The sequence below is a fragment of the Heteronotia binoei genome, chromosome 9 (genome assembly GCF_032191835.1).
Source record: "Heteronotia binoei isolate CCM8104 ecotype False Entrance Well chromosome 9, APGP_CSIRO_Hbin_v1, whole genome shotgun sequence".
NCBI classification, from domain to species: Eukaryota; Metazoa; Chordata; class Lepidosauria; order Squamata; family Gekkonidae; genus Heteronotia; species Heteronotia binoei.
The window spans coordinates 96416205-96439638 of record NC_083231.1 but is presented as its reverse complement, the minus strand read 5'-3'; the positions used below and the strand labels follow the sequence as shown (position 1 = coordinate 96439638).

The window sequence follows — 23434 nt, the reverse complement described above, 5'->3', positions numbered from 1 at the left end:
GGTGGTGACTACTAGCATAGACAGCTTCAAGAGGGGATTGGATGACCATACAAAGCAGAGGTCCATCAGTGGCTATTAGCCACAAGGTACTGATGGAACACTATGTCTGGGACAATGGTGGTTTGTATTCTTAGTACCTGGGGGGCAACAGTGGTAGGGCTTCTAGAGTTCTGGCCCTACTAGTAGAAATCCTGATGGCACCTGGGTTTTGGTCACTGTGTGACACAGAGTGTTCGACCGGATGGGCCATTGGCCTGATCTAAATGGCTTCTGTTATGTTCTTATGTACTCTAACAGCAGTTCTTCAAGGCAGCGGTCTTTCATATCACCCCTGACCATATGACCTGGAAGTGCTGAGGACTGAACCAGGGATCCAAGCAGATGCTCTGCTGCTGAGCCACAGCCTGCCCCACAAAGCCATACATGTGTTTAATGGTCTAACACTGCACAGGGAAACTATGACACTGAAGCTACCTTGCCTCTTGGATCTTTTAACCTTCCCAAAGAATGTTACCACCCCACATACAGTGTAACAGGACAGATCCTTCCTCTGTCAATAAAGGCATCTGCTTTGAGTCAGCTCAGGGTCAGGAAAACCCACCTACTTTTAATATACTTTTTGACATGTGCAGCAAAGAATCTAAGCAGTTTTACTGATACACAAATCCCACAGAGTTCAATCCCAGCAGGGCAGCACAGAACAAGATGTGCTGACCCCGGGGCTTGTTTTGGAGGCAAGACAAGGCAGCATGAGAGGTGAATTGCTGGACTGCCAAAATGTCTTGTGCTGGTCCAGAAGTTATTGCTGAAGGCACAGGAAACAGGCGAGGCTGCTAGAAAACTGCATGTAGGGCTCTTGTTGGGTCTTTACATCTGAGAAATTTACTGGTGCTAAAAACTAGAAACAAACTCTGTAAGTCAAACTGGATACCAACAGGTCTCCTGCCTGCTTTCCCAAGCTAAATCTATGTCTTTGGGGATGAAGGCTGCAGATCCCAATCAGGGCCGGACTGTCCATTAGGCAAACTAGGCATTTGCCTAGGAAAGGAAAGATCCCCTGTGCAAGCACCAGTCGTTTCCGACTCTGGGGCGACGTTGCTTTCACAACGTTTTCACGGCAGACTTTTTACGGGGTTGTTTGCCATTGCCTTCCCCAGTCATCTACACCCTCTCCCCCCCTCCCGGAAGGATGGAAGGCTGAGTCAACCTGAAAACCCAGCATTCACCAGGGATTGAACTCAGGTCATGAGCAGAGCTTAGGACTGCAGTATTGCAGCTTTAACACTCTGTGCCATGGGGCTCACGGGGCCACAGACTAAAACTAAGCTCTGTTGCCAGCTTCTTCTTGCAGCCCGCGCCTGCAGTGTTTTGTTAGGAGACTCTCTTAACAAAACACGCAGGCACAGGCTGCAAGGAGCCGGCAGCAGGGCTTAGTTTTAGTTGCGGGGGGCGGGGAGCGGGGGAGCAGAGCATGGCGGTGGGCAGGTGCTGGAGAGAGGGTGAGGAGGGACCCCGGCTTGAAGGGACCTTGCCCAGATGAGCTCGCTGAGGGAAAGAACTGCCTTCTCAGTTGTCACTTGGGTCGTTCCTCCGCCGGCGGCAGTTAAATGAGGAGATGCTTGTGCCGCTGGTCCCCCTCCCTTTCCCAAGCGCAAGCACGAGTGAGCATGCTTTTTTTCTCCCTCCCTCCCCAACCCCCTGACAGCATCTCTCTCTTTCAAGGGAGTCACCTGCAACCCCCTGACTAGGGCGCTATTCACCCTAGAGCCGCTCCTGCCCCCATCCGATCTCTCTGCTGCTGCTCTTGCAGCCCCACCGATTTTTTTTCCTCTGGAGCCCCTCCACCAGAACTTTTCTGGCTACGGGCCTGTGGTCAGAACTTTAATGAATTTAAGATATAAGCTCTAGCTCCTGAAAACTTTTATTTATTCATTTGTATATTTATTTACTTCATTTATGAGTTCAGTGGGGATCCAAAGCAGGTCACATTATTCTCCTTCCCTCCCTTTTATCCTCACAACGACCCTGTGAAGTAGGTTAGGTGGAGCATTCCTGGTCCAGGGTCAGTCACCCAGCATTGCAAGCTTCCATGGCAGAGTGGGGATTTGAGCCTGGTCCAATATTCCGAGAACCTAGTCCAATATTCTAATTGAATTCTTGCAAAGCTGCCGAGTTCTCAATAAAACTCTGCACCTGAGCAGATGTTTAGTTTAAAAAGTGTGTGTGTGGGGGGGGAGAGGTTGGACAATATTTCAAGAAAACAGCAAACTTCATGGGAAGGGCCCTGACACAACTTTTTGGAATATTCCCATATCAGCTAACATATCTATTACAGTATTTACCCAGAATAAATTTAGTTTTTAAGAAGCATCAAGCTTCTGTGGCTGCACCAAACGAGCCTGGCCACCCAGCGTCATTTTTCCCAGGGGAACCCGCAGTGGGGCTTCCTTACTCAGAAGTTCTGAGTAAGCCAAGAGAGCCCCGGGCTGTCACGTTCCTGACCCTTGGCTCCGTCGGTGCAGACGGCGGCACTTCCCTCTCGCAGTCCCACGCGGTGCGCGCCTGGGCGCTTCCCTCCTCTCCCCGCAGGAGAGCGCGTCGTCGTCCTGGAGAGGGGAGGAGCGAAGAGAAAAGGGGGCGGAAGTGCAAACAAGAGCCAGCCGACCGAGACCTTCGGCTAGGAGTCTGCCTTCTCTCTCACAGGCACGCCAGCTAGCGGGAGCGCGTCCTTACTGCTGTGTGCGCTCAGAGCGGCGCGTCTCTTGGGCAGCCAAGTCGGTTCGGAGGTGAGCTGAGGGGCACCGGGTCAGGAGCCAGAGAAGAAGCGCCGGGGCAAAGGGGGAAAGAGGACGAGCGCCGGGTCACGGGGAGTAGGGCAAGGAGCCACCCTCTCTATCTCTCAGGGCTGCGCGAAAAGGCGCTTGGCGAGTCCAAAGGGTGTGGGGGGAGGGGGGAGACACCTGGCACGCCGGGCAAAGAGAGCCACAGACATGCCGGGCAGCAGCACCTTGCAGGAAAGGCGCATGCTCCTCTAGTCCCCAGGGGCGCCGGCGAAATTCTGCGTAGGGTTCAAGGGCGGGAGGATTTGGAGGAGGGAACGGGAGCCCTGCTTATTCTGGGGCTGAGAAGGGGGGGGGGGCAGAGAGAGAGAGAGTGTGTGTGTGTGTGGGGGGGGGGGGGAATTAGCCTCAAAGCATTGGTTCAATTTGCATTGGAAGTCCTCGCAAGCAGACCCAAATCTCTCCTTAATTTATGCCGTGAATCATCTACTCTTTTTTTTTTTTTGCCGTGGCTTTAAAAGAATAGGCTGCCTAATCCGAATTCTGGAATTGTCCCAAAGCTCTGGGTGTCGTCCCCCCCCCCCCCCCCCCCCCCCAGTTTTAAAGACTTCTGAGAAAGGAGCAGGAGGAAGATGGCAAGTTGGGAGTGAACTTTTTAATAGGTGCCCTAACTAAGCTATACTGGGTGCTGAGCATTGGTGGAGGTTTTCTCGGGGCGGGGAAGGTAGTAGAATTGCTGTTTGTGGAAATGTTTAGTCGCAAACAGAATAAAGGGGAAAGTGTGTAACTGGGGAAGTTCAAAACAGCTAGGCGGGGCAGAGTGAACGGTGTGGGATTGCTTGGTGGCTCTGTTTCCTCCTTCTTGCTGGGCCTTTTGCAACTAGGTAGATGACAAAAAGTAAAAGTACAAAAGGGTAGAAAATCTGCTTAGTCGAGCGTAGTTTGCCTTTTAGGGAAGTCTTTCCTGCCCCATAATTAGCTTGCAGGAACATATAGAACTCAGTTCAAAATTGCACTGGCTTCAGATTACTGCACACTTCCTTATCTAACTATTGCAGAAGGTTTTCAGTTGGATGCACCTGAGCTTTTGGGTTAAATGTGCAGCAATTTAAAGTAATTTTTTTTAAGTATTGTGTAGCTGTGTGATCAAGTAATTAAGTTCCTCTAAGTCCCTTGATTTCTCTGTTTTCAGGTTGATTCCTAGGGTAGGGTATACATCAGATCCTTTCTAGCAGGGAAGTGAGAAATCTGTGTGGATTTTGTTTTAGCTTTTAAAAAAGTACAACAGAGCCTTCAGGCATTCAATATTGTATGTGCAAATTTGTGGTTACTGTTTTAGAATTTCTAAGTAGCAGAAAGAGAGTCATAATGAGAGCACTGTATCAAATTTTGTCTAAAGTGCATACTGAAAATGATACTGGATTCTTAACTGCTCTTTTAAACAAACTGTCCATGGACACTTAATTCCATGGTAACGCTTTCCATTTATTTTCTTCCAAGCATGTGTAGTTAAACTATAACCGTGATTTAGTCAATGAGATGTTCCTTTTGACCCATGCATCTCTCAAATCTAAGCCTGGCCAGGATTTACTTAAGAAACAGATTGTCAAAATGAGCATCTCCAAAGCTAAAGGGGGAAAAAAGATTCCAGATTCCAAGCACAGATACAGATGGCAACACAAAAGTCCTTGTATTCTGTGACTCAATCCAGAATACCCTACGTTAGTCCAAACGGTAATCCATATTATGGAATCTACAAAACATTACAGCCTTAAATTGTGTTGGTATGTAGAACTTCAATGCAGTAGCTTTCAAACTTGGGAGCCTGGCATCTCTTGCCTGGTTGTGAGCACTAGTTCATGGAGACTGAAGTGCTGTGACTGATGTCTTTCTGGCTTGGCCATGTGGCAATCAGTGAAATGGAAGTTCTTCCAGAAGCAGCTTCCCACCTCCCCAACATTTATTCCTCATGAGAGTTCACATAGAAGAGCTCCATTAGGACAGCTGCTATGATGCTTAATGGATCAAATGTGTTGGGTGGAACAGGTGGGAAGCAGAATTTTCATATGGAAATCTTGAACTTTGAGACCATTGGGTTCTCTCCCCTCCACTTTCAGGAAGCCTTACTACAATATAACTTGAGACCAGTGCTTTAAATGCTGTATTAGGAAACCCAATTTTATTTTAGCTTTGAGAATTCTAAATCACTAATGCTTGCTGTGCTATTGTAGCTTTGCTGCAAGTGTTGGCTGCAGATCTGGTTCACAGGTGTAGGACTCATGTTTTCAACCACCAGAAATTTAAATGCAAACTCATTTGCTTGGTTCCACCTTAAATATTAACTAACTTCAGGATCTTTCCATAGCATGCTTTGGTTTCATTTTACAGTTTGCATAGCCTCAGTCTTTCCAAATATATAAAAATAGAAGCCAGTTTCTACTTAGGCAATATTACAATATCTTATCTAAGGTGACACTGAAACAGTAATCTTTTACACAGACCAATCTCCTCTCCCCCAGTAAAGTATTAAAAATGGAAAATATATTTCACTTCTTAAAATGTCTTAGATTTCATGCAGAAACATTTCTCTTGCAGATCGTTGGCTTACATTACATAATTTTAGTGACCAAAAAATTGCCATTTTGTGTGTCTTAGGTAAATATTCCAAGAAGAAATCTTGGATTGCATTAACTAATTGCATTTTGTTTATGGGAATTCTTCTTGCCCTAGAATGCACACAGGGCAAATTTTACTAAATCCAGAGTACTCAATCTTTCTTCATGCCCCCGCCCAAAAAAGTATTCTTGTACATGGTTATTTAATAGGATGGGGTTTCAATGGTGCCATAAGTTAATGTCCTAATATTAAGCTAGCATTAGAAATGTAAATCAATATTTATATTTCAAATAAGAGCAGAAATGTAATTATATTTTCATTGCCAAGGAAGCCAATGATTAAATATGCATGACTGCTTAGCACTGTACCATATATATATAAATTGAGTGTGCTTGTATAAGAACATTTGAGTAGTATCTTCATAGGTGGTATAGCTTGAGTTTAGGATACTAATTAAATAGCGGGGCAATCTACAGTTACATCACTTACAAAAGTATGTGGACCTTGTTTAATAGCTTCCATCCAATTTTCAAGGCAAGGATCCTTCCTTCATGAGTTGCATTAGAAAATGCCACTAAATATTTGTCTCTTGAAAGCTTATTCTTCAGAAATCTTGGTCTCTAAAGATACTACTGGACTTGAATTGAGTTCTTCTACTGCAGAATATAGCTACTCTCTGAAACTGTTTTTAATGGGTACATATAAGCTGTTTCATGACCCACATAAAAATATGAAGCGTGAATGCAACAGGAAATGTGTGTTCAGAACAATTATCATAAAGATAAATTTGTTAAGGAGCCACGATTGCTGAAGCCCCCTGTCAACACAGACTTGCCAACGCATGTTGGTTTGCTGCTATGTAATAAAATTTTGAGAATATATGGTTTTTTTAACCACTGCCAGTCCCACTCATTTGAGATTACTTTTCCTGGGCACTTATGGCTACTTAATTTGCTTTAGTGTGTCATACAAACCATCATTTGATACATACCATATATTAAAAATAAAAAATGCATAAAGTATAGACAGCCTGAAAATAGAAATTAACAAAAAGAAAAGAAAAAAGGACCTGTTACAGGCTTGGGACAGCAAGAAGATCTCACTAACAACTAACTCCATAGCAGATAAAAAGAGGCCATGGGTCTGCTGTTGGTAGCTAGTAGGGCTAGGCACAAACAAAAAAAGAACCACAGTTTGAGCACGAACCAGGCTGATTAGTGGTTCATTTTGGACTGGTTTGTTTGGTCATATCATTCCTGAACCCAAAAACAAACTATGGCAGCTTTAAGTTACTCATTTTTTTGCAGTTTGTTCTCCAGACAGCCTTTGATTCAATCAATTCCTAGGCAGTGCTGGGGGTGGACCTGTGGAGAGCCCTAGATATACCCAAAGCAGTTGTTCATAGCTTAATTGGCAGCTCTGGGAGCCAACCATGGAGCTCCCTTTCTGCTCTATGGAAGCAGACTATATCAGTAATAAAACCATAGTGGTATTGGCAAAATAGAGCTCTCCCATTGGTTGAAACCTGAGCTCCAACAACTGTTGACCTCTCACCTGTAACTCCGCACCTCTGCACATCTGTAGCTCACTCCCCGACCCCCACCCACATCAGCCCTGGAATGTTGGAAACAACTGCTGAAACTCTTGCCTCTGATAAGCACACATCGCAGGCACTTTGGTGGCTATTCTCCCTCATAAGCTCTCAGAAATGGCTCCCACTGTCCTGTGTCCTCCTGAACTGCCTCCAGGCTGCTAATACCTATTTGGCTATGACAGTCAACAACAGTGTGTAGCCCCCCCACCAACAGCCTTAAGCCCTCAGAGTGGCTACAGCACCCTCACAAACATCGTCCAGTGCAGCAAGTACCTCGACCAACCCCTAAATGGCCTACACACATGGCCAACAACAGTGCCCAGCTCCTCTCTCACACAAATGCCCCTAGCAAACTTCACAAGGGGCCCTGCTGCTCTGCTGCACACTCCACAATGTCATTGGACCTCCACCGCCAACACCACTCTGACTCCCCCAGCAAGGCTCACAAAACAGCCCTCCAGGCTGCTGCTCACCCTGGAATGCCTCGCAAGTTCAGGCAGCACTAATTACCCTTCTCTACCCTTCCAAGGCTGTGCTCATAGCCTGGCTTCTGTACATCCACCTCTCACACAGCCTCAGCTGCCGCCATGAAAGCCTTCTTCCAACCCCTCGACAGCACACAACACTTCCAAAAGGGCTCTCCTGATGCATCCCAACAACTCACTGCCTCAACCTCTACCAAGGCACACAGCAACTGCTGGAGCCACTAATGCCTGTGTCAGCCAGGTGGGGGAGGAGGGGTCACTACTGTGCTGGATTGTTGAACAAGGATTTTGTGCCGAGGAGGAAGAGAGTTGGCCTCTGTTGAGAAATGCTTAATGTTGCATGACACAGTCAGGGACTGTGTCTTGGGGATGGAGAGAGACCGTGGAGGGTGTGTGTGTGCGCTGCTTTCGACAATGCATTGCACAGCCAGGATACTGTGCAGGTGGGGGGGGGGACACACAATATTGCCAGCTTTTGCACAAAATCCCATTAATACCTCAAATAACCTTCATCCTTTACAATTCCCCTCTTGCTATAGAGAGAAAATACCTTCACATTCTCTGCAACTGACACTGGCAGGTTGTTAACAAGTCTAGAGGGATGACAACAGCAGGGGCTGTGGCTCAGCGATACAGCATCTGCTTGCCATGCAGAACCTCACAAGATCAATCCTGGCCATGTCCTTAAAAACTCTGCATGAGACACTGAGAACTTGCTGCCACTCTGCACAAAACTTACCTTGCAGTACCAGGGGTTTACTCCTGACAAGGTGAAGGAGGAGGCCTTTTCAAGGCCTATTTTGCCCTTTGAGGCAGAACTCCTTGGGCTCACTCCTGACTACAGCTGCCAGCTCCAAGTTTGTGGGGAATTCCTGGATATTTTTTTGTGGAGTATAAGGAAGCCAGAGTTTGGGGAGGGGAGAGGCCTTGACTGAATATAATGCTTTAAAGTCCACCCTATAAAGCAGTTATTTTCTCCAGGATAGGGACAGAGCTCTGTTGTCTGGAGTTGTGATCCCAAGAAATCTTCAGCCTCCACCAGGAGGTTGGCTATCCTAGCCCTGGCAGCACCCTCTGGATGACTTGATGCCACCTGACTGGCATGATTTAACTAGACCTGGCTGCTTGCTCCTGTTCATCAGCAGCCCCCCAATGACAGCCAGTGTGACTTCATAGATGCCAACTCCAGGTTGGCAAATTCCTGGACATTTGAGGACTGGAGCCTGGATAAAGTGGGTTTGAGGAGGGGTGGGACCTCAGACAGGTATTGTGCCATAGATTCCACCCCCAAATCATCAATTTGCTTCTGGGAACTCCTGTTGCTAATCTCTAGGTGAGGGCTGGAAATCACTTAGAATTATAACTGCTCTCCAGATGGCAGAGATCAGTTCCCCTTGAGATGGGGGTGGGAATGAATGCCTTCACTTGGGTGGATGGGAAGACAACAAGGGTGAGGGGGCACTCACCCACTGCCTCTTTCTAGAGCCCATTGTATTTTTCTCCACCTCCTGAACCAAACTGGTTCAGAAAAATGGAGTTTCATATTGGGCTAGAAAGATATTTAAAAAGTTGTAACCAGCAGCATTAGCCCAAGCCAAAAAAAAATCCATGTTGAACCTTTCACTTGAGACCACCCAAAATATTTACATGGCTTCTGACTTCAGGATAGGTGTAGAAATGTTAGACCTCCGTGCCCAACTATTGATAGCTGCTTCTTACATCCAGTGAGGAAGACATTCAGTAGGGAAGTAGTATTACAAAAGGTACTCTCGATTCCAGAGTTTTGAAGGTCAAATCCATTACTCTTGAGTTGTGCCAGAAGTTAATTAGCAACAGTACTGGCTTTTCTGTCACTGCTTAAAATGGTCTCAATAACCATCAATTATACACTAAGGACAGCTTCTGGAAAAAGTGTTCAAAAACAGTTCCCCCAGTGCATTGTAGTAATCTGAACAAGGGATTAACAAGGCGTGCATGGTAGCCAAATAACTGACCTTCACACAGAGGCACAGTTCAAAGGATCAGCTCAATCTGACAAAAAGTGGTAATAGGACAAACACCATCTGCCTAGGGGGAAGACCAGCAGAACTCCAAAGCAGCAGATCCAGCCAGGTTTTTTTCCAGACCAGAGCTTGGCCCATCTAGAAGTGTGAAGCAGTTTCCAATCAAGTAACTTGAGGAATATAAGTTTAACATATGAACACGGACTTGATCTTTACCACTGCGACATAGACAGTGTGGTGGTTAGAGAATCAGACTAGGATCTGGAGACTAAGGTTTGAATTCTTGTTCTGCCTTGGAAGCTTACTGGCTGAACCTGAGCTAGTCACTCTTATGGAGGGGTTGGTGGTTAGGAAGACAAAATGGGAGAAGGGAGAACAACGTAAGGCACTTTGGGTCCCCATGAGAAGAAAAGTTGCTATGACATTTGTGAATGTTCCTTAAGTATTTATACTTTCAGTATTCTTTAATCTTTAAACCTCTCTTACAGACATTCACTATCTGGAATTAGATCTTGATCATCATCATGAATAACTACAGTGTTTCTTTGGTGGGTCCAGCCCCTTGGGGTTTCAGACTTCAAGGGGGCAAAGACTTCAATATGCCCCTAACTATCTCACGGGTAAGTATGTTTGCCTTTCAATCTTTATGCAAAAGTCTGATATATAATTGTTATGTGAAGCCGGAGAGAGAAATAGAAATTCTGTAACACGATCTACTTGTTGAATGCAGAGAAATTTATTCTGTCATAAGCAATTTGGATATTCAGCTTGTTTATAAGAAAAAGAACAGAGTTTTCATTTTGATTTGGTGGGGCATTTTTAAAGCTTCAGTTTTTAAGACAGCAGAACATTTAAGTTATAAACATTTCAAAAATTAGAATAGCTAGTTGTATAGTTTGACAAGATGTTTTATGCAGGTGAGAACCTGAGCCAGAGTGTGATTGAGTACAGCAGACTGTAATAATCCTTGACATAGTTCAGACATACTGTCAAATAGAGATTTTTTTTTTCACTTTGTGAAGGAGCACTGCACTTATGCTGTCCTTCTCTCAAATTGTGAGCTGGTTTAATGTCTTCAGCTGCTGTGCAAGATGTCAGATTATGGTTTGATACTGGTTTGCAAGGAAAACCAAAGTTTCTGGGTTTGGGTATAATGACAAATTATAAATTGCACCAAGATGGATATGATGAATTCATCCTTCTCTAAAGTTGTGAAGGAAGGTACACAAATAGGGCCAGCCCTAGATTGTCTGGCACCCTAGGCAAGGCTAACTTCTGCCCCCCCACCCGCACTGATAATGTCACCAAGTCATGTGGGGGGCACCCAATTCGGCATCCCAGAAGACCTGTGTTCTAAGGCAATTGCCTAGTTTGTACACAAACACCATAGTTTAGTTTCATGTCTGAACCATGCTACTATATAGTGTGTTAGTTCCTGAGAGGAATCTAACTCTCAAAAGGTGTGGCAGTGTCTGCTCCCCAGCAATGGCTGTGTCCCTTCTCATGCTAGCCCTCTGGGAAAAATTATTCCCGATTAGGGATTACTGCATTACCTGGGATAAGGCAAAATGGATGTGCCTTGTGGGAAGACGGCCTGGTGACCTTGGACCTAGAGAATAATTTCCTGTTCCAGTGCATTTCTTGTTAAGTGTGTGGATCACAGAAGGGCTAGATTAAGAAGGCCCTGTAATATGCCTGGTGGTGTCAGACAGCATAAAGATGCTTCCTGACACTGTAGGATATTAGGGCATCACAAACAAAGGAAATGGGGAGAAAAGAGAACAAAGAACAGTTTAAAAAGACAAAACATTGAGTCAGTCAGCAGTGGTAAAGCATCATTGGATCATTCAACAGTAGTAAAAGTATCAGTCTGCTTTTGAAAGATACTTGAGGCACAGTGAGACATGCTAGATCAATCAGGTTTTTATTGAGGTCTTAATATATCTTCTGTGAGTTGCTTCTTTGGAGTAGTTAGAAGAATGTTACAATCTTATTATAGGTAACGTCTTCAAGGAAACTTTCATATTTTAAAAAATTATATATAATGAGATTTATGCATGACAGATGTAAACAGCTAGGAAAGGAAAGATGTATTTCTACTTTGCAGTAAATGTAAATCTGCCCTGTGTAGTTTCCCTGTTGTTGCCAATATCTTTGGGATATCTGTTTTGTTTTGCTAGGACTGGGTTTTTATTTACCCAAAATGATTCAGAAGGATGAGCAAATCTATTTAATATTTTATATTTTACTCTGTTAGGGTCTTTGTACCAACTCATATGCATTGTTTGAAATATTTAAATGAAGTTTTTTTAAGTCTCTGGTACTGAAGCTAGGGGGGAAATATTGTTCTTAGTAGCCCAAAGCAAAGGTTTTAGAGTAAATGAAGGGCTGAATCATTCAGACTTTTCCCCATAACTTTCTGTGCCAACAATCCTTTCCTGAAAGAGATTCCCTTAGCACTTTCCTATAGTACTATGGGTCATATACACTTCCTTTTAAAAGCCTAGTTTTGAAAACCAATCATTGGGAACCTTTTTCTGTGCAAAACCTCTCTGAAATGAATATGATTCATTTTCTCCCATTATCAATGTAATGTAAATATACTGGCCCACCTAGCTTGCATTTGACTAGCTTGCTTCACTTCTTCAGGATTTTGAGCAGACAAAGGTCTTCCACAAGACTTTGTAACCTGAGAGATTTGAAGAGAGATAGGGGTTGAATGTGGGACACTCTAGGTGCCAATCATTTCCTGTAGCCATGGTAGCTCTCCTTAATACCATTACAGCGCATGCTGTAAGTGGGTTACAGTTTTATTTAAAACTGATTTCAATGTTGCTTACAAAATTAAAATAACACACACATGAATGTCTGCTTGTCATTCTCGGCCCTGCTTAGATGGGATTTGCTGCATAGTATTTTTGCTTTGTATGGCATGTTTTTAGTCTTCAATTAGTGTACTTCATTCTGGTATGCGCATCATTCTCTGATAATAGAAGGGCAGTATCTTGTGTTGCTGGTACATCAGAACAGTGTGTTCAACTCCACATTCTTCTCTTCCCAGTATAAGATGTGCTAGCTAATTAAACCCTGATAAAGAAATAGCAAACAAAGGAGCAGAGCTGTTTACATGCCCTTTCCAAAGGTCCTCCTGTCTGTTTTGACCTTCCTGGGTTTGGGGCAGTCATGCATGCAATTCATTCTAGGCTCTGAGTTATTTTTATAGTCCTTTGTATTGGCTGCTGGCATCATGGCACTGACAAGTTTAAAACTCTCTGGAACAGCAATTTTGAAATAGTTACCAAATAGAAAATTAGTTTCTAATGGGCTTATTTTTAACAAGAGTGTTTTACAAGGACATATCATGTAGAATAGGGACCTTACACATCATGATTTTAGGTTTTTATGTTTAGGATGAAATAAGCTCAAATGAATGGAGCATTGCTTTTGAAGTCAGTAAAGCAGCAAAGAGACTTTGATCTATGCTAATTGCATGTTATGTAACTTTATGGAAATATGTGCAAGTTCTTTCCTTGTGGTTGCCATAGCGAGTTTTCTGGGGGGTTTTTCAAGCTTAATTCTGGGGTCAGAAAGAGGCTAGATTATGATGGGTCTGAGAGACCCCTGAGAAAATGTAGTGTGATGGAAAAGATAAGGATGGAGCAAGTTTAGGATTTGGGAGATGAGTAAAGAAATTAAGAGGTAAGGAGCATAGTGACCATGAGGTCAGGGTCTTATATGATATATTGCAGATATGCCTGGTTAGATTTGAGCCTAATAGTACCTTAGAGATCAACATTTTCAGGAATGAGCTTTCCAGAGTCAAAGTGCTCCTTGCCAGATACCACAGGTATGCCTGTGACTCAAATATAAGGGAGCATATAAGTTGATGTAGCCCCATGGTGCAGAGTGGTAAAGCTGCAGTACTGCAGTCCAAGCTCTCAGCTCACGACCTGCGTTTGATCCTGGTGGAAGCTGGGTTCAGGTAGCCGGCTCAAAGTTGACTCAGCCTTCCATCCTTCCAAGGTCGGTAAAAAAGTCTGCTGTGAAAACATCATGCTGTGGCGTCACCCCAGAGTCTGAAATGACTTGCACAGGGGACTACCTTTAGCTTTATAAGTTGATACCAAAATTCCTTAAATTTATCTCCTCTGTCCCTGACATTTGGTCACTTTCTGTGAACATCAGTTGAGATTTTGGTGTTTTTCCATGTCTTGCCATTTGGATTGCTGGTGCTGGGCATGAGAACTTAATTGCACATGCTGAGACTTGGTGGGAGACAGATACATAACTATGAAGACTAAATTCATCTGGTATGAATCTGGAATTGTGAGTAGTATTGTTCTTGGTTACTTACTTATTGAGTAAATTTCCTTCCCCCATTGCATTGCAACAACAGCTTTGTGTGATGGGTGTGAGACTACATGGGGGGGAGGTAGGGGCAACTCAGTTTCAAGACATGTGTGAGTTTTGAGTCTGGAGGCCTGCTGCAGTGCTCTGACCACTGAACCTTTCCAGCTTTAATGATTGGGCTCTAAAAACAAACGTGAAATATTCACTCTATCCAAGTAGAGGATCTGAATTGTTTGAATGCTTGCAGGGCTGTTCCCCTTCTCCACCTCCCTTGCGGTCACTGTTTAGCAATACTTGATGTCAAAGGCAAGAAGGATGTCACAGTGAAGTAAGACCATCTCCTCTGCTCCCTCTCTCTTCCACTGTGAGTTAGGGCATGTTACAGAGCTGTGCTGAGTTCTGGGTCTCCTGCAGGGGAACTGGAAGCCCCTGGGTGTGTGAAGTTTTGTGTGCATGTCAAAATCACTACATTTTATAATATTATCATTTTTTAATCCCACTTAATTTTTGTCAGGTTTTTTTGTACATTATGAGCCAGCGTAATGGTTAAGAGGGTTGGAGAAGGATCTGGGAAACCTGCATTCAAATCCCTGTTGTGCCCTCAAGCTCACTGGGTGACCTTGGACCTATTGCTCTTTCAGATACGCATAGTATTTATGCTATGTGCCATGTCACTCACATAACTTACACATCCAGTACAACAGTTGTTAAATCCTCATCCATGATGTTACAGTCATTCCCACAAACAGCACATCTTTTCTCAGTATTGTGTTAATCAGAAAGTGGTCTGCATCTTTAGCATTAGTATCTGCTCAACTGGAGACCACTAACATTCTGCCTGCACATATTTCTTTTTGTGCATAATTTCTCTGGATTCCAGCCTTGCTGGATAGTACTCCTAGCATCTACCCTTTGGCATGGATGAACTAGTACATCAGAAGAGTAGAAGAGTTCATAGAGGCAAGGGAGGAAATAGTGAACAGAGGTGAGGTGGGAGGAGAAGAATAGGGCTGCCCAGGTCAGATTTTGGTATAAAAGAAAAGCAAATGTGATCATTATTAGAGCTGTAGAGAAAACAGTAATTGATAGTTGAATAGACCAAATTCCCTTTTTCTTCTAAAGGTACTGAAAGATAAAAAGATTTGTCTTGGCTGTTGGTTTTCTTTCAGCTTTAATAGTAAGTCTCATCCCCTGATTTTTCTTTGTTAAACACCTACGTATGGAGAACTTGTGCAGATAAATTAGTTGCTAGTTCGATGGCCAGCTCACATTCCAGAATGAATTGAATTCTGGTTCCCAACAAGTGGCTGGCAATTTTAGGAGTTTTAGAAGAAATAATTTTTTTTTCAAAAATATCACCCACCCACCCCAATGAAAGTAAACGGTGTTCTGTTCTATATAAGAAAATATACAGTTAGTTTTGTTGACATAGCAACTCTTTTTGGCAGGTTGTAGGATTCTAAAACCCCGCAGGTTATATTGCAAATAGAAAAAACATGATATTGCACTTCAATGTATTTTTGCGAAGAGTTGTATGTGAAAGTTACTTGAATTTTAAAATGTGAAGCAATTGATAGAATTGAGTTTGAAACTAGAGTAGTTGCTTTGGGCAGGTCTTTTGTAATGCAGTCCTAAACAGAGTTACACCCTTATAAACTCATTGTATTCAAAAGAGTGTTAACCCTTTTTAGGACTGAAACTTTAGCCTCTATTCACAGCTTGAAAATTGGAGGATTATGGGTGTATGTTAGAGGTATCACTTTTAAATGAACAGTTGTCTCAATTTTTCTTGTCATGATAACCAGTTGATATGTCTTTACAAACCTCATAAATCTCTCCTTTGATCACTAGAAGAGTCATGCTAGACAGAAGATGAGGAACTGGCTTTGGAAAGAGGGAGGGAGACAATAAATGAGGCATATTTCTTCCTCTGTCTTTCCAAAATCAGTTGGAGTGGGGAGCACAGAATTTGTAGATAACAGCTGGTTCTTGAACTTCATTTTGCCTTGCATTCTCTGTAGCTGTTTGCAACATGTATAGTATAAGCTGTACTTGTGCAATTATTGCTATGCAGTAATGCCTGTGTGGGCGCGCATTCAACTGGTGCTGTGCTGACTGGACTGGCTGTCGTTTGAATGCTGGATCTGGTTCAAGGTCATGGATTTTACCTTTAAAGCCCTATGCAGCATGGGACCATTGTACCTGTGGGACTTTCTCTCCCAATATGAGTCCCGGACTAGCATCTCCTGGTGGCTGCTGGCCCGAGGGATATCCATTTAGCCTTGAGCACTTTTTGTAATCATCTGTTGCTGCCATCTATTGGTTTATTGTTTTTATTCTCCGATGGTTTTATGTTGTTTGCCACCCTGAGCCCACTTGTGGGGTAGGATGGGGTATGAATTAATCAAATAATAGTAGTTGCAGTTCTTGATCACAATTTCCATCTGTCTTCAGGGCAGGAACAATTACTTCAGTGCATCTTCCTACTGTGCATTTTGTTATATGTGCAAGAGTACAAAACATAGCATGAGATCCTAAATGATTGTTTCCAACCACTTATATAACACACTTCCATTTATCCATTTCAAAGTGACAGGTTTCTGTTTAAAAACAAAACAAAACTCCAAAAAAACACACCCACAACCACCTCCACCAGATGGCTAGTTGTGAAATATTCTGAATAAGCCTTTGAGCAAGGTCTGTATGAGAGAATATTCTGGTTAATGTAAACAGAGAAGAATGAGTCTTGTTTTCTTTCTCTCATTTTGAGCCCCGAGGGCTGACTGCTCTTGTCAGTGTCCCGCCATTTCCCCCCCTGCTATTTTTAGTGAAATTACTTTTCTCATTATTCATTTGCTGATAGTTATCTGTAAATGCATTGTGAGAAGAGATGTAGCGTTGAAAGGTTTGTTTGTTTTGCTTGGTAGAGTGCCAGGATATATATGGGGTTTTATTTTTTTCCGTCCTCCTTGAAAGAACAAGCTTCAGAGTTATCCTACTGTCCGTATAAGGAAATGCTTGACAGAAAGTTATCTTTTGTTTGCTTAAAATAGTGGGAAAATTGGTGTTTCCTTGACCAAATAAAATTTTATTCATAGTTGGCTTCTGAACTTTAGGAATGTAGCAGACTTGTCATCTGTAAGGCCCCAAATGGGTTCATGCAGTAAGATACAAATTTGTTCTGGAGACCAAAGATTGTGTGTGTTAAGTTTGCCACATATTGACTTTATTGATGTCTTGGGAATTTTTATTCTAGGCACAAATCTAACTCTGTGCGTGTCTCAGGATGATGTATTGAGCCTATAATTGACTTCTAATTGTGTTTGGGTCACACGTGTGCTGATGCTAGGAGAAGCTACACCAGCAACAAAAGTGTTTGAACTATTGTCGACTTTATTTATGACTGGTGCTTTGTAATGATGTTCAGGATCTGAGGAAATTTGGGAGCAGTGTCACCCATCATTGTCAAACTTTGGGAAAGACTTCACTGCAGCTTTTTGGTACAATTGGAACTTTTTCCATATGTAGGGCATTGGAATTTAGCCCAGGGTGGTTTTTTTGAGCAGGAACGCTGTTCCGGCTGGCTTGGCATCAAGGGGTTTGGCCTAATATGCAAATGAATCCCTGCTGAGCTTTTTCTACAAAAAGCCCTGTGTGAACAATGGTGATATTAGGGGTGTGGCCTAATATGCAAATGAGATCCTACTGGGCTTTTCCTACAAAAATAGCCCTGATTTAATCCATTGGATGTACAAACTCAACAGATACTCTCCTTGATGACTGTGATGGTACTGTTCTCTGTAGTGATTATGATGTGAATAATGACACAGAAACATTGGACTTTAATGTGATAAAAAAACATTTTATCATAGTGCTACACAGTCAGAATTTCTTCAGTGAATAGTAGAGCCCAGCAACACTTTTTTCTTTTGCCATCAAGTCACAGCTGATTTATGGCAACCCAGTAGGGTTTTGAAGGCAAGAGACTTTCAGAGGTGGTTTGCCATTGCCTGCCTTTGTGTCATGACCTTTATGTTCCTTGGTGGTCTCCCATCCAAATACTAGCCAACCCAGCTTAGCTTCTGAGATCTGATGAGATCAGGCTAGCCTGAGGTATCCAAGTCACCACTATCACTTGCATTATACAAAATATTTCCTTCTCCAACCAAGCCAGTTTTCTTCTGTCTGTATTCATGATACCTGTGTCTAGCCACTTAAGTACTGTTCCATACTCATGTCAAAAAGCAGTGTTATGAACTTCTGTACCATAAAAGCAAGTAAACTGATTTTCACATGCAGGAGACTGACCACTGCCCGCCCCCTTTAGGTTTGTTGAATGTTATTTTTATAACATTTACATCCCAATTCACTAAAAAGTTTTGGAGACCATCCATAGTGACATCCTGGGCCAGCTGGAAATATTTTTCTTAGTGTAATAAAGAAGCAGAATTTGGAAAACTGTCTTTGGGAATCTTCCTCCTCAAAGTTAAGCAATATGTACTTAATTTGCTGTTTTATTGCAATCTCTGCTTTGGGATCTCTGTAAAGTGTCACCAGCAGTGTTAAGCTTCACTGTCATGAGTAATATTACATCTTATACACATCTTGTGCCTGCCCTGGTTCTCATTTTCTAGATCATCCATGAATGTGGATTTAGCTTTGCAAGTGTCCATGACTAGTATTACATAACGCTCCATGCATGTTATGGCTAAGTGCTAAAACAAACACTCTACATGCAAACCAAATATCTCTTAAACATATGTTTTCTTGGCTTACATAGCTTCTTTGTTCTCTGTAAGATACAGATGAGGGAATTGGTCTTTCCCATTTTCTGTCATGTGTTTGGCAGCTTTTCCACAATGTACACAAAATCCATAGGCTGTTAGTCATTTATAGTAGGTACAGTATATGTTGTGTTTCAAACCGGTAAGACAGTCTTATGGGAGATTGCTAAGAAGCCATGACAGCCAAGTTGATATAGGATTATATTCCTAGATCTCTGTTCTGTGAGGTATTTCCATTCATTCATTGGCAACTTTTGTCAGTTTCTCCTTCCAACTGCTAACTAGTATATTGAACTCATTGTTGTTCCTGAGCATTCCTCCCCCCCCCCCCAAGAAATATTTCTGCAGGAGCAAAGGGGATTGCGTTTGGAAAGCAGAGATGGGAAAGATGGATTCTGGGAGCAGAATAAAATTTATGGACCTTTGGATAGAAAATGGTAGTTGATATTTGAGAAATAATAGCTTCAGTCAGGAATCCCCAAACTGCAAATGTGCCTTCAGGCACATTTTAAATCCTGACACAGTGTGGTGGGCACAGCCACACAATGGCCACCACAAAACAGCTGCCACAGGAAAGGGAGCCAGCCATAAAATAGCTGCTGCAGCTTACCTGCATTCACACAGTGAAGATTCTATGATGGTAGCTTCTGCCAAAGAAATGGGTTTAAAAAAATGTACAGCCAATCAGAAGCCTTGCTGGGCACCAGGATAGGTGTAAGTGGGTGTCATGGTGCCCATGAGTTCCATGCTGGGAGACCCCTGACTTAGATAGCCTAAGAATATTTTTTGTTAGTAAAATTCGGGAGATAACACTCTCATTATTATGACTGTTACATTTCTTTTCTTGCTAAGAGTTTTCCTGCAACTTCAGATTTCAGAAATGGTCAAGAAACCATGAGGTTTGCTGACCATTATAGCACCCTTTGCCATTTAGTTCTTCTAACTATGTATTTACAAAGTATGACCACTTCATTTATTTCCATCCCACAGCACCTCTAATTCTGCAACACATTGTCATCCTTCTTTGAACAAGTAGACTGTTGGCATCTGTCCCTTGCTAGAAAAAATCCTGATATCCCTTTGCTGAAAGGAAATCTGGGTTCATAGTTGCATCATTTCTCCTTGATTGTGGCTGCCAGTTGGTAAACTACTGTCCACTGCTAAGCATATCATGAATATACTTTTACCTGCTATAATTAGGCCTGGGTCAGCTCTTGCTTATTGGCTTTATGATCATGTCTTCTGGAGTGGAGAGGGTAATGGAAGATCAGCCAGCTGTTGTAAGACCTTGTAAATGAACATCTGCCCTCCACCTGTCTTACCTTTTAAAGCATGGGCTGCTCCAGAGGCACAAGCCTATGGCTTGATCTGAAGAACTAGAGCAAGAACCAAAGAGTTCTTGGTCTTTGATTCTTGACTTCAGTCTTGTACCATGAAGCTTGGAAGAAGATCTCCTGAGCAGAGGGGGAGAAGAGAGACTTTCACTTGAAAGCTCTCCCCCCTCTTTTGTTTGTGTATCATTTTTGCATTGTTAGCTGCCTTGGGGGTCCCTATTAGGGATGTGGCAGGCTGGGAATCCCTGCAGTACTGAAAACCAGCACGCAGTTCAGACTTCATTGTGACTTCCTCCCACAAAACAAGAAGAGGCTGTGGATGACCTAATACTGATGAACATGGCCACTGAAGGTTTGCTGGGGTTGACTCTGCTTCCTTCTAGCTGGTTAGTAGAAACTGTGTTTTGGCTTTCTTCTTTTATGGGCTGCTAAGGCAGTCTGTGGAATTGTTATGGTTTCCTCCCTCCCGTTGGTAGGTTCTTTTTTGCTAATGTTTTACTAATAGAATAAAATTTTACTTGTAAAATGCAGGGCTTGTTGGTCTTGAATAGCTGGGCATCACAGAAGGATAAGTACCCCAGATCACATTTTCACTTTAACATGAAGGATGGACAATGTACCCATCAGTTTGCATGCTTGAGGCTGACCTAGCAGTTCATCCTCTGTGTGCTCAGTGGCATTATGAAAGGCCCAAGGGGCAGATATTGTGAATTACAAACTGCTTCATTAATACCTGAAAAAGTATTTCAGTTCCAATAATTCCATAGGTTCCTTGTATTTTATGGCTTTCTTTGCCTTTCAGTTTAATGCAGTATAAATTATATTTTGTGATCACAGTATCTATGGTGGAGATTAAAAGTCTGAATAGGATAATAATGGTGGTAAAATACCTTTGTATGTGTTAATTGTTTCCAACCCTGTCAAAGTAGGGGACTGCTTAGTGGACTTGAAAGTATTTTCTCCTCTTCTGTGGTATTTACTTCTGAATTCCCATTAAGTGCCTTCTGGTTATTTACCAGTCTGCCAGATTTCCTTTTTTGGTATTTTGTAAAACAGACACTCAGCTGAGTTTGAGAGAAAAATAATAATAGTTTGCATTTTTGGTGGGGGGATGAAGCATCTTTGGAAGGCGTATATTTTGAAGAGGACTGGTTATTTCCTCTTTGGATTGGAGTTTCTTTCTGGAAAGAAAAGCCTTCAAAATCCATCATGGTGTAGTGGTTAAGAGCGGTGATGTGTGTTCTGGAGAACAGGGTTTGATATTCCCGTTCCTCCTCCATGTAAATCCTGTTGGGTGACGTTGGCCCAGTCACAGTTCTCAGAACTCTCTTAGCCTTATCTATCCCACAAGGGTGCCTGTTTGGGGGGGAGGAAGAGAAGATAATTGTAAGCCACTTTGAGATTCCTTAGGGTAGAGAAAAGCAGGATATAAAATCCAACTCCTCTTCTTCATTTCCTTCTTCAATGGTTATGTCTTAAACTATAACTTGCCAAGGGAGAAATTGCTTTGTAATTGATGGTTTAATTGCTCTGTATGTGTTTACACTGTCCATGATACAGTCAGGGTTAACAATTATGGCTTAGGATGTTCCTGGAGAGGGTGGAGTTTTGGAAGGAGATAATGTTCAGTGAGGATGTGGTGCTATGGAGTTCACTCTCCAAAGATGCCACTTCCTCCAGAGGAACTGATCTCTGCAGTCCAGAAATCTAATTCTGGAACATCTCCAGGACCTACCTGAAGGTTGGCAACCATAGACACAACACTAGTGGTAAACGGTAGTGCAGGTAAATGGAAAACACTAGGTAAACACCAGTATAGGTAAATAGGAATATGTTTCTAGTGAGGATTCTGTGTGTCCAAATGAATAATAAATTCTGTATGTTATAACAAAATGTAATTTTGTATCTTGTGTTCTGTGAACAGAACTATTTTTAAAAGGATCTTAAAATCCAAACTTCCAAATCAACAAGTTCACTTTTTTGTGTGAAGAGGAATAAGATCTTCCAATATCTCTGGCCTTTTACACCGTCCAGTTTCCCCCATAAGAGTATTCCCTCTCTCACTTTGAACTTTTGAATAAAATGCTGATGGCTGTGAGATTGAGTGTCATGAACTCTCTACTGATACCTGACCTGGAGAAACTGCTGCTGCTGTAAGTACCCAGTGAAAACTTAGGTCAGCTCTATGACTCTATGTAGAATTAAATAACTGCACATCATGAACAGACTTTGGGAGGGATCCAGTCAGCTTTTTAGCTTACCCTCAGCCATTTATATTACCCTTACGACAGCCCTCATGGCTTTTGAACATGCAAGTTGCATCATCCCGAGCAGGGACCCCTCTCTTTTTTATCAGCCAAGTATCCACTTTTGTGTCATGAATGGCCATTTCCATAAATATTTGGTTCTGGCATTAGCAGGCTAATCCTAAGTAGAGTTAACATGCTTACAAACTCATTGACTTCAATGGACTTAGAACGGTGTAACTGCTCAGGGTTGCACTGTTAATTAATTGTGCCATCAAGAAATCTGTGCTCATGTTTATTTGGGAGCACGTGCAGACTAATTACAATCTTATGAATATGTGATCTTATTGGTACAGCATATATTTGTGCACTGTGGCTTTTAGAAAACGTTCAGGTACATGGATGTCCTTCTGTGTTTTAAGCTTTCTTAATGGATTTGTGCTTTTCATGCAGTTGTATTTTGAGTCCTTTTGATGACTGCATCTTCAAGTATATTTCTGGTGAGTAGGGTGACCCTATATCTCACTCTGGAGCCCAGAGTTGAAATAAATATTGCTTCACTGCTGTGATGTCGGTTCAGCAAAAACTTGGAAATTATGTCAAGCACACTGGCACAATGCTTTTTAAAGTTTCTACCAAGATGCTGTGGTAACAACCAGAGACCTTTAGTGGAATCTTAAACATCTCACTGATGTCACTTCTGGGTTTGTGCTGAAAGTGATAAATGCCTGTTTCACACATCCCCACCTTTTGAACTCCCAACAGTTGCCAGTGATTAGTTGGTAACTCTATTGAAGACTTCGGAATTTCAGGGCAAATAATGATAATAACATGTAGTTTGTGGAATTTTTTTTTATTTTATTTTTTTTGCTTGGCTAGATAGGTCTTTAAAGCTAGTTTGTTCCTTGATTTATTACTGGTGATGCTTCCATTCAAATTGTACTCTAGCTTATCTGATGGTGGAAGACCAGTATCCTTAAAAGCTGGTTTGCCACTTTCTAGTGTGCGGTGTGTCTGAGTCCGTACATGTGAAACTCTAAAACTTTTAGACTAAAAGTATTTTTCTCATTGAGTTTGCAGGTGCATCTGGAATTTTGAGAATAGGGAGTGTCATTATTGCTGTGGAATACTGGAGGCAATCACACACTGTTGGGGGGTGGGGGAGGTTTGGCAAATTCTGTGCCACTTCTCTATTTACAAGATATAATGGAGGATCACTGAATGGGTGCTCTCCACAGACTC

General features: G+C 42.6%; 1 protein-coding gene across 3 annotated transcripts in view; it reads left to right on the top strand.

Annotated features, from left to right (window-relative positions):
• The first annotated feature begins 2532 nt into the window (after positions 1-2532).
• Positions 2533-23434, top strand: part of PDLIM5 (PDZ and LIM domain 5) — a 192150-nt gene continuing 171248 nt past the window's right edge. For 2 of the 3 annotated variants that reach the window (XM_060247047.1, XM_060247049.1), the window contains exons 1-2: positions 2594-2786; positions 9967-10098. In XM_060247047.1, the coding sequence (XP_060103030.1) occupies positions 10003-10098 (96 nt within the window). In that variant the 5' untranslated portion in view covers positions 2594-2786; positions 9967-10002. Of the gene's footprint in view, positions 2787-9966; positions 10099-23434 lie in introns of all 3 variants that reach the window. The other variant, XM_060247048.1, reaches the window with a different exon arrangement.